The 11,798-nt window shown below is 43.4% G+C and overlaps 1 protein-coding gene across 2 annotated transcripts; it reads right to left on the reverse strand.

The window, feature by feature from the left end:
• Positions 1-3,670: 3,670 nt before the first annotated feature.
• On the reverse strand, positions 3,671-7,283 carry LOC123072538 (brassinosteroid LRR receptor kinase BRI1). 2 transcript variants are annotated; one of them, XM_044496115.1, is made up of 3 exons: positions 5,005-7,283; positions 4,261-4,875; positions 3,671-4,146 (listed from the first exon to the last, which is right to left on the reverse strand). In XM_044496115.1, exons 1-3 carry the CDS (start codon positions 7,145-7,147, stop codon positions 3,782-3,784), a joined length of 3,123 nt encoding a protein of 1,040 aa, XP_044352050.1. In that variant the 5' UTR covers positions 7,148-7,283; the 3' UTR covers positions 3,671-3,781. The 2 variants fall into 2 exon arrangements, with proteins under 2 accessions (XP_044352050.1, XP_044352051.1); XM_044496116.1 differs by lacking the exons at positions 3,671-4,146; positions 4,261-4,875 and having other exon boundaries at positions 4,888-5,126; positions 5,221-7,283.
• Positions 7,284-11,798: the final 4,515 nt, after the last annotated feature.

Consider the following 11,798-nt stretch of genomic DNA (forward strand, 5'->3'; position numbering starts at 1 on the left):
AGGGTTCATGATTTGGTAGCTTTTCCAATTTTGGCAGCTATGAATTTTGTTGTAGGAGAATTAGCTTACCAATTTTGGAAGTTCATAATTTTTGGCAACTCATAATTAGCTAGGGTTTATGATTTTCCCATGTATGCCAAACTTTTAGATGATTGCAAACTAGTGTACATTCTGCTAGATGATTGCAAAAACAATGCCAGACTGAAAAATAGTGCCAAACTGCTAGTACATTATGCTAGAATGTATACATTGCCCATGCGTGCCAAACTAGTATACCAAACAGTGCAAAAATTTACTATATGTGCCCATGTAGATGATTGCAAACAAGTTTGTCAAAATGTAAGCAATGTCAAATTAGTGTCAAAACTATTGTCATAACAGTGTCAACTAGTGTGGCATTCTACTAGTAATTTGCCCATGTAGATGATTGCAAAACAGTATGATGCCACACTAGTTTTGCAATCATCTACATGGGCAAATTACTAGTAGAATGCCACACTAGTTTAGAGCACCAACAGAGGCGAAGGGAGCACCAACCAGGTAAGATTCCAAACAAATTCATGATAATTGCAAAACAGTATGCCACACTAGAGAATTCCAAACAAATTCATGAATGGTTAGATATATGCATGTGTTTGCAATTATCATGAATTTGTTTGGAATCTTACCTGGCTGGTGCTCCCTTCGCCTCTATTGGCATATGCCGCGAAGTTGCAAGAAGACCTCTATTGATACTAACAAAACTTTTTTGTTTGCCAAACCTTATATGAACTAATGTTAATTTTTTTTGCATTATAAACTCTAGTTCATATATTCCTTTAGTTGCATTCATATACTCTAGGTCATCCTAGGCATATATTCTAAAGTGCCAAAAATAGTTAATCCTCTAGTTTATATACTCTAGTTCATGTACTCTAGTTCAACCTCTCATTCATACTCTAATTCATCCTCTAATTCATACACTAGTTCATATACTCAGTTCATCCTCTAATTGTTATTATTTGTAGTTGGCGCCGATGAGTACCTACAACAGCCACTACAGGTCTTCAGCAACTTTGCGGCATATGCCAATAGAGGCGAAGGGAGCACCAACCAGGTAAGATTCCAAACAAATTCATGATAATTGCAAACACATGCATATATCTAACCATTCATGATGATTGCAATCACACATGCATATCTAAAGATTTCGAACTTTTGACTTGGTATGGATACATACCGTATTCGATGCCAGTCGAGGAGAAGGTCTATGATGTGGACATAATCAACCGCTAGCTTATACAGACTCATGAAAGTACCTTCAAGGCCCTAAAGGAGGTGAATGATCATAATGTGGAGTTGAGATCAGGTTGAATTATGTGCTGATGTTCTTCGATAGTATAATTGTTCTTCTCCTTTAACATGATGCACCATTGACTTATTTTTTTAGATGCTCAAATACACAGAGTAATGACATCCTGTATGCGCTTGGACACCCAGCAGATTGAAAATATAGAAGCAAAGATATCCAATACGAGGCCACGATGCCCGACAGAGATGCAGCCAATACGTGCCCAATCTTTATTTCTTGATGTTGGAACAACAAATAAGAGCATGTTCATGTTTACTTATTATGTTTTTTTTCGAGAAATTTTGGGGATTTACAAGCTGAAATTATTGACTGTCTGAAAAAATGTTTTAACCAAAACTGTTTGAACAATGTGCCCTGGTTCTGCATTCATGGAACTGTAAAAATATTGAACAAGTTCAGTCGGAGTTTTGTTCCTGTATTTAAAAAGTATTGGTTCATCTGTATGTGGTTAATATTTTGTTTTCTACTTCAAGAAAATGATCATACATTTTAAAAGGTTCATCTGTATAAAAATGTCCATACTCTTTAATCTAATTTGTGAAATTCAAAAGGAGATGAAAATGAAAAGATAACAAAATACTATGTGTTAAATATGTTAACTTTCACCATGTGATACATGTGGTAAGCAATCCAAACAATGCAAAAAAAAAATTCTTACAAACTTAATTATTTATAAAATTAAATTAAAAATGGAAATAAAACAAAAAATTAAAAAGAGGTTTAGATCAAACAAAAATACAGGGAAAAGAAAAGCCCGACAGATAAAAAATAGAGAAGTGGAATTACTACATTGGTCGGACTTCTATTCATGGGTGCGTCCGTGCCTCGGTTACTGCAAGACTGAGCGGGCGCTCACCTGAAGTCACGGGCTATATAATTGCATTGCTGCTTTTCCATTGTAGTTGTGTGCCTCGAGTGGAGCTCCCTTGCAGTTTTTAGATATCTGGGTCACGGTCTCACACATTAAAAAAGTGTTCATGGAAAGTAATAGTTTGTTTGAGCAATTTAAGAAAAAATATTCATACAATTAAGAAACAATCCCTGACATTTTGAAAATGTTCACATATTTCAAAAATATGTTCATGACATTTTTTGAAATGTTCATGCAAATGTAAAAATTTGTTCCCATAATTTGAAAAAAATGTTAATACCAGTCATAAAATTGTTCATGACATTTAAAGGTTGCTCACGCATTAAAATAGCTTCAAATTATTTTCAAGAAATGTTCATCAAATGTAATAAATTGTTCGTGTAACTTTAAAATTTTGTTCGGTATGACTCAAAAAATTGTTCATGATCTTTAAAATATGTTCACATGTTTAAAATGTGCACTTGATTTTCTTTAAAAATATTGCATGTGTTCTTAAAATGTTCAGCATGTATTTAAAAATGTTCAACATGAATTTAAATATGTTCAACATGTATTCCAAATATTTTAAAACCATTATTTAAAATATGTTCAACGGGTATCTGGAAACTGTTCAACTTGTGTTCAAAAAATGTTCAACGTGTATGTGAAGAAAGTGATAAACTTTTTTTGAATTGGAAATTCAAAAGCAAAAGGAGAGAAGAAAATTTATATAATAGAAAGACAAAATAGTCATTCAAAATGAAATATAAAAACTATAAAAAAAATTGTAAGAAAACTTCAAAACCGATTAAGAAGAACATAGAAATGAAAAATGGTAGGAAATCTTCCGAAAATTGGAAGGAAGGTTCCTAGAACCATTAGTAAAACTGGGAAAATTGTTGGACTGCCCCCCATAGAGGTGTTTGTGGGCATGCACTCAGTACTTCTCACAATAGAAAAAAGATATAGCACTGGTACCAATTCATCGCCTTATCCGACTAATAGTCCGTAAAACCCGTAGTGGGAGCGCTTGCGCATAGCTAGCTCATGTTGCTTGGGAAAATCACCAAAGTTTTCTCCTGACAAAAAAAAGACAGCTCTAGCTTGGAAAAAGAGTCAGCCACTATTTCATTTGACAAATCTTAAAATGTTTGTGAAATAAAAATATCACGAATTATAAAATATGTTCATGAATTTTAAAAATACTTATTTATTTTAAAAAGTGGTCTACAATTTTTTTAAATGACATGAATCAAAAAGATATTCATCAATATTTTTTGAAAATGGGCACCGATGATAGAAAAGAACCAGCAAAGAAGGCATTACTACTTTATGTCCCCAAAAAAATACAAAATGTGAAAGTTTACGTACATCCAAACGCTTCAGAACTCATTTCATGTTGCAGTCATAAAATTGGATAGTACACTTTGGATGAAAAAAGAATCAGTTCCAAAACAGGTAGCAAATCATTATGTTGAACAAAGAAAACACCAACTAGTTCTCCAAATAATATATATTGCTTTGTCCTTTTTCTTTCTCCGAAACAGTTCTTCATGCAGCCAGGAAGCAAGGTTGACCAATCATTGTGACACACTTCCTAATGTAGACGATATATATTTGATGTACTCTGTTTTGACGTTCTTCATCCTTAAGACTACCTCGCTCATAGTTATCCTATCTCCAGGTGAGTCACTGGAGCAAAGCAAACCAACCTCTAGTATTGGCGCAAGAAAGCTAATGTCCATGTCAAAGCATTGCAATAGCCGTCTATCCACGACATGAACAAGTTGATCTGCTTGAAACAATTGATGAACCCATCGTCTAAGGCTCAGTTCTCCAACAAACATAGCATCCGTTGGCCTCTTGCCAGTAAAGACTTCAAGGAGCATGATGCCGTAGCTGAACACATCGCTCTTTCGTGAAGCTTTCCCGTATGACCCATACTCTGTGCAAAAAGAAGGAAGGATAAATGCACATTCCAACTGAAGTGACCAATATTAGTTAATTGGTGGCTTAACAAGAAATTGGTACATTGAGCAAGATAATAAGTACTAAGTACCTGGTGACATGTACCCAATAGTGCCATGCATGTTAATGGAGAACGCAGAGTTATCATCAGCTTGTATTAGTCTTGCAATGCCAAAATCTGCCACATGCGCCATCATGTCCTCGTCAAATAACACATTGCTTGGCTTCAAGTCGCGGTGCAAGACGATTTCATGGTAACCATGGTGTAGATATTCCATTGCCATTGACACCTCAAGCATAACACACAGTCTCTCGTGGAACCCAAATTGTGTTCCGCCCTGTTGTGAGCAGTGAAGCAATGTCTCTAAATTGCCATTTGGCATGTATTGTAGCACCAACGCTCTGAAATCCATGTTAGAACATGTGGTGATTATCCGTATCAGGTTGCGATGCCGCGCCATGCGGAGCACACGGCACTCGGCCTCGAAGCTTCTAATGGCACACATGGACCGCATGTCAAGAACCTTTATTGCAACCGTCAAACCATCGCTCAGTTGTCCCTTGAATACCTTTCCGTGGCTTCCATATCCCAACATGTAATCTTCACTGAAATTACCAGTGGCACGAACAAGCTCTAGGTGTGAGACTAACTGATGGCTTGCTGGAGCTGTCAGGTCATTGGAAGATTTGGTCTTGCCGTTGTCGACTTTATTTATCCACGATATGCAGTACAATAAAATTACAATAATGACAAAAGCTAGCGTGACAGCTGAGAGTAGGATTATTAGAAGGTTGTACTTATTACTGGAAGTGGTACTTACTACTGAAGCACTACCTTGGGGTTTCAAAAATGGTTGGCATGGAGGCAGAGGGAAGCCGCACAAGCCAGAGTTGTTTGCATATTGGCTCTCCTGGAAAGTGGCAAGGGATCCCATCTCCGGTATTGATCCATTCAGCCTGTTGTATGATAGATCAATCTCCGACAATGATAGCAACGAAAATGAACTGGGGATTGGGCCTTCCAACTTGTTGTGTGACAGGTCAAGCATACCTAAATTCTTGGAACCTGCAAGCTCTGCTGGGATGGCACCAGAAAGTTGATTTTGCCGAAGATTCATGATAGCTAGATAGTTCATCTTACCAAGTTCCTTGGGGATCTCGGAGTCAAGCTTGTTAAAGGACAGGTCCAAGAATATCATGGAGCCATTGCTTTTCAAAGTGTGCTCTCCGCTAGCCAGGATGTATACCCGTGTGAAGTTGCACCTATTCTTGCTAGCCATCCGGTTTAGTTGCTCCAAACGGACGCCGCCGATCTCAAGCAGGCTCCCCGCGCCGCGACATTTGCTGCTCTGCTCGCCGTTGCGCAAGTATATATGTGGCCGAACTATCGTGAAGCCGATAGCCACCTTCCCGGACTGCCTCGCCAGCTCCGGTGGTATCGATCCGCTTAGCTGGTTGTCGTTCAGATCGAGCCAAATTAAACTCTTGCAGTCTCCTAGCTCCGGCGGTATCTGCCCTGAGAAGGAGTTGTTGTTGAGCTTCAAGATTGCAAGGTTGTCTAGCCGCCCCAGCCAAGCCGGCACCGACCCAGAGAGCCGGTTGCTCCCGAGCGCCATCCATTTCAGATTCTTGCAGTTCATCAATTCGGACGGGACGCTGCCAGTGAGCGTGTTGTACTCGAGGATGAGGTGCTCGAGTCCGCGAGCACCACCGAGCGACACTGGAATCTCACCCTCCAATTTGTTCTCCCACAGGATGAGGTCACGGAGACGAGCAAGGCTGCCGACGGATGTGGGGATGGAGCCATTGATGTAGTTGAGACTGAGGTCTAGAGACTCGAGGCTTTCACAGTTGGAGATTGTCGCCGGGATGCCGCCGGTAAGGTAGTTGTTCTGCAGGTAGAGCACCTCGAGCTTGGACTTGGAGCCGGTATTCGGGCAGAGTGAGGATGGTATAGCGCCGGAGAGCTCGTTCGAGCTTAAGTCCAGCATTCTCAGATTGGCAAGCCGACCTAGAGAGTCAGGCATGGAGCCATGGAAGTGGTTGAGTGATAGAGTGAGCCACGAGAGCCGTGGGAGCCCAGCGAGTTCGTCGCCAGGGAGCTCACCAGAGAAGTTGTTGTTCGATAGGTTGAGGTAGGAGAGCGACGCGAGCAGCGTGATGTCCGGCGGAAAAGCGCCCTTCAAGTGGTTGCTGGAGAGGTTGAGCGAAACAAGAGCAGTGCAGCCGGACAAGACCCCGGGCAGCACCTCGCCGGAGATTGAATTACCGGATAGATCAAGTGACTCCATCCTGGAACAGTTGGTGAATGCCGGGACCTGGAGTGGCCCGGAGATCGAGTTCCAGGCGAGGTTCAGCCGACGGACTCCCCCCATCCAGCTGAGATCGCCGTGGCCGGTGATGTTGTTGTCCGACAGGTCAAGGACATCCAGGCGGGCAAAAATGTCCCCGCCGTCTCCCTTCCCGCCACCACCGGCAACGAGTGCGTTACCAGAAAGGTTCAGCTCCCTCAGCCCGTCGCACGCGCCGGCGAGCACGCGGGCGTCAGCGACGGATCCTCTTAGCGCCCTGTTGCCGGACAGGTCAAGCCCGACCAGCTTTTGGCCGCACCTCCATCTCCCGGCGGCGCCCCCGCCGCTTGCGAGCGAGCCGCTCACGTTGGCGGCCCGCAGGCTGAGGACCTCGATACCACCCAGCTGCAGCAGTGTGCCGGCGACGGCGCTGAAATCGACGTCGAGTGGGACCCCTGAGAGGGACAGCGACACGAGCCTCTTCCCTCCCCTGACGCACGCGGCACCAGGGAAACTGCACGCGCCGTCGCCACGGGTCCATCCCCCCAGCTCCCCGCCGTTCCGTACCGCCGCCTTGAACCGCTCCAGCAGCTGCTCGTCGACGCCGTCGTCCGCGGCCACCAACACCGGATCATTAGCGAGCAGCAGTAGCAGCACCGCCAGTGCCAGGCACAGAGCAGTACCCATAGTAGCGCCGACGCCCAGTGCTCAGCTATGAGAATATTTACAGTAGTCCTTTTGGGTTTCTGGACCGGATGAGCTGCACTGAGTGAACACTCGTAGCAAGCAGCAAGCAGTACTAGTAGGTATGATCGTTAGTGCCGCCGGTGGGTGGCTCGTCGTGTTCCAGCTGGGGACAATTCGTACGTTTATATGCGCCATGATCTGTAAAATCGATCTTTTCCTGCCTGATGTACGTAGGTGGTCCTGTATGTGGTGCCGAATTTTGCTGGTCCTCAAAAGTCGACGTCGTCAATCGAATTAGCGCAGATCATCGTGTATCATCTTCATCATGCATGCATACAAATTGAGTTGCTTCCTTGAAAGAGGACGCGTACGCGTTGATGAAAAATGATTGTCTATACCGTGTGTGGATCCGATGTACGACGTGTCAGGAGATTGGTGCACCCATTTTTCATGATATGCACGTGAAACATATGGTACACTCTGAAACAAGATGAATCCTCGAGGAATTCGATAAATATCTGAGGGTACGATCTTCTTCTATTGTTACACTGTAAAACCTTGTCACTACAGCAGAATTGTTCATGGCCGTTGGACCAAAAGTCACTTAGTACGGGACCTCTCTAAACGCTCCATGGTTCTTAGACTGCTCGTCAGCAGTAATTTGTGTCAAATAATGAAAGAAAAAGACTCAGTTCGATATGGTTTGAACGCTAAGTTGCTCGCCATGCTAGTGCAAGGTTTATACTGAAATGTTTTACGCTTCTCTTATAGGGGAAATACACTTTGGTTCCTGGTTGTATATGCACCCTATATGGGAATTTTTTTAAATATTTTAATAAAAAGTCAAAATAGGTAAGAACTATTTTGACAAAACACTTGACTTACTTTTGCACTGGTATATAAATCTCGACGAGAAAAAAAACGAAAATTGACCTCACAACAAAAAAGACAAAATTTATTTGCTATTATAGGTCACTATTCACACTATATTAGCCAAAAATTTGTCTTTTTTGAAAAGAAGTCAAAGGGATATTTTTTTTGTGGATTCTTTTTCTCACGAGTACAATAGAAGGTCAAGTTTATTTCAAAAATATTTCCAGGACTTTTTGACTTTTTGTTGAATTACTAATTTTTTTCTCATATATGGTGCATATGTCCCCATAGACCAAAAGTTCCCCTCCTCTCTTATAGACCACTCTTTCTAGCATTCTTTCCGCAAAAAAAAAAGTTGCTGTAGCATCCTCTTCCTGCCAAATGCTGCCGTCCTTATGCTGACACCAAACATGCGACGGCTGCGCCATTGCAGGCAGCTCCGCATGCAAGTTTCCCTCCATTGGAGAGTTTCCCGTGCGCCCCGTTCCCACATTCGAGCTTTAGTGGCATTGCCTGTCGTCTATTTGCCTATGAAGGCAACAACACTTCTACTAGCGACGACCACCACTCCCCCCACCATCCCAACCCCCCTAGCCTCAGCATCACCCCTCTGCGGTGGCGTGCTCAAAGTAGAACACCGGCGATATACTGCCATGAGTGAACTCTTGTAGCATTAGTACGTACTCCCTCCGTCTCAAAATAAGTGTCGCAACCCCTTCGAGTTTCCTTTCCGGGCCTATTCTCGATTTGTCGGATCCGAATGTCCTAGTGGCTACGGCCTTCCAAGCTGAACAACGAAACATCGGGTTTCGTCGCACATTTGGACAAGCCGACAATAACGATTGGACTAGATTACGGGATGCCCTCCCGCTCGTGCTCACGGACTCCCCGGACACGGTGTCCTGGCGGCTCGCGCCGTCGGTGGAATTCTCTGTGAGCACGGCATACCAGGCCCTTTGCCCGTCTCAGGCCACCCCATGGCTTTCCCCACTCTGGAAAGCCCCCATCCCTCTAAAGATTAAGATCTTCGTTTGGCAATTACTACGGGACCGCCTCCCCTCGGGGACAGAGGTGCGTAAGCGGCACGGACCTGGTGATGGTCTATGTCCTCTCTGTGCGGTACCGGAAACCGGGACCCTGATGTACCGCGGTGAGGGTTCTTTGGACGTATGTCCGCGAGGCGTTGGGGCCTGAATGGGAGGCCCTAAACCTCGCTGAGTTTCTCTGACTTAGAGCTTTTCAGCCATCACGTCATCGCCACCTATTTTGGCTTATTTTTGCGGCGATGACGTGGACTCTTTGGACGACTAGGAATAAGATGGTGATTGAGAAGGTTTCCCCGAGGAAGGCGTCTGACTCCTTCAAATTCCTTGCTTTCCTGCAGCACTGGCACCCGCTCTCGAGGGAGCGTGATCGCGACCGGCTTGGATTGATGATGGATGAGCTCCAGGCTTCGGTGCGTCGATTATCATCCCCGTAGTTCCGCTATGCGGTCACCACTAGGTGTTTTTTTTTCTATTTCTTTTATGCTTTCTTGAGCTTCATTGTGTTGTCGCTTCAGCTGATGTATGTCGAGTGCGGTTGAATTTGGATTGTATGGACTGATGTTTTATTTGTAAAGCAGGGTGAAAGCCTATTTTGAGAAGTTTGTACTAGCTTGTCCGTAGGTATGATTTTTAGTGCCGCTAGTGAGTGGGTCGTCCTGTTCTAGAGAGGAGAATTCGTGCGTATGCATCATGATGCGTTACTGGCCCTGTACGTAGCGCCGAATTTCGCTGGTCCCTCAAAAGTGGACGTCGTCAATCACATTAGCGCAGATCTATGTACGCGATTACGATTCTTGGAATCTTGACGATTATCATCGTGTATCATGCATGTACGTCGTGAATCAAAAGCACTGTCACACTTTTTTTTTTGAGGTTTAACATCTGCCGCTTTATTAATTAAACAATCAAAACAAGAATCTCGTCCGAAATAAGGCCCAAAACACAGTCCGGGGGAGCACCAAACCACACATTACATAGTTCATCACTTAAACTTAACTTAGCTGACTTATCCGCGGCAGAATTTGCACTACGCCGAACCTACGTGACATTCACTTCCAGGAACAACTCCATCCTCACCTTAATCTCCTCCACAAGGGGGCCGCTTGATGATAGATTCTTCCCGGGCGTCTTGAGCATCTTGGCAAGGTTGGCACAGTCCGTCTCCAGAACCAGCTTTGTTGCGCCCAGCTCGCCCGCCACCTGAAGCGCTCGCAGACATGCGTAAATTTCAGCAATCTCTGGATCTGAAACTCCTTCATAGAACTGACAAACTGCAGCTCTAAAAGCTCCTGCTGAATCCCTGAAGACAGTACCAGTGCCACATTTCGCCCCCTGCTTGTACGTAGCGCCATCAACGTTGACCTTCAGCCATCCCTCATCCGGCGGGCTCCATTTCTATCTGATCACCGGCTTGCTCAGTTTGACCTTCTCCCCATGGAAGGACCTCCACTCCGCCACATATGCCAGCACCGAGCTTAATATTTCATGTGCATCTGTCATCTTCTTCCCTTCGCACTACTATGGAAAACCCTAGCAGTAGTGCATGTTTAAAGCCTATCAGTAGCGCGGGGAACAACGCTACTAGTAAGGCGCTACAGCTAAAGGTTAGCAGTAGTGTGGGTTGGACCACGCTACTGCTATATCGACTTAGTAGCAACGCTTTCTACTATGAGCGCTACTGGTAATTAGTAGTAGCGCTTCTCCTAGCACACGCTACTGTTATTATTCTGTATTTCTTTTTTATTTCATGTTGTATGCATACATCTTTATACAAGTTTTCATACCGCAGGAATTTAGAGAATGTTTTTACATCATAATGAGTTCTTACATCATTGGGAGAAAGAACCGTGAACTAGTTTCAAGTAGATGGACATCCACTTGAAACTAATCCGCGGTTCTTTCACCCAATGATATAATAAATATCATCATCATATCATTAACAACTTATCATCATAATACATCATTGTCATATAACACCTCCTTATGATCATCGTTTTCATCAATGAGACATCACATACAAGTTGGTCACTAGACATAATCACAACTACTTCTCACCATCAACTCTCATAAACATATTGTACATCATAGGACCTACTACATTCTCTTAGGACCTACTATATTATCTTAGGTAAAATAGCATAAAACAAGATAGCCCCTGACTCTCCAATATGGAGAATGGAGATTATCCTGTCTCCAATTCTTGCCTTTCGCACAATGTTGCTTCCAAGAACCTCCTTATGACTGTCCATACATTTTTTTCCATTATTTGATTATCATGTGTTCACCGGTTTTAGAAACCCGGTATGGACAGGTGAGATTCGTAGGACGACCTGGCTGTATGTTCAAAACATCAAGGCAACCATTCTGATACATCAAATGAGGCACATAATCCATCGGGATTTTCTGTTGAAAAATATATTAATTTCGTAGTTAGCAATGTAGTTCAGTTTTAGAAGTATGCAAAAAATGCACGGATGTCGTAATAGTAAAAAATCTTACCAGGATATCTCCATGGAAGTTATGGTGGTTCAACACGCGCACTAGTGGCACATATTGACCATAATTTGGAGGAGTTCGATAAACGGAGTTGTAATTCTCAGTTTCAGTACAATATGCGACCAGATGATTTTTCTCCTGATAAGTTAACTCAGAGCCATCGGTGTAGTTGGTTCTGTCTACCATCTTCCGCACATTCTTTAAAGAATGAAAATAAGCTATCAATGGAAATAAGC

Source organism: Triticum aestivum, chromosome 3B, assembly GCF_018294505.1.
Source record: "Triticum aestivum cultivar Chinese Spring chromosome 3B, IWGSC CS RefSeq v2.1, whole genome shotgun sequence".
NCBI lineage: Eukaryota > Viridiplantae > Streptophyta > Magnoliopsida > Poales > Poaceae > Triticum > Triticum aestivum.

Excerpts from the sequence above, each read along its gene's own strand:
- LOC123072538 (XM_044496115.1), bottom strand. The coding sequence starts at position 7,147 with ATGGGTACTGCTCTGTGCCTGGCACTGGCGGTGCTGCTACTGCTGCTC. Across the intron at positions 4,876-5,004 it reads ACCATTTTTGAAACCCCAAG|TCGACAACGGCAAGACCAAA; the intron begins GTAGTGCTTCAG and ends GGATAAATAAAG. Across the intron at positions 4,147-4,260 it reads TATTGGGTACATGTCACCAG|AGTATGGGTCATACGGGAAA; the intron begins GTACTTAGTACT and ends CTTTTTGCACAG.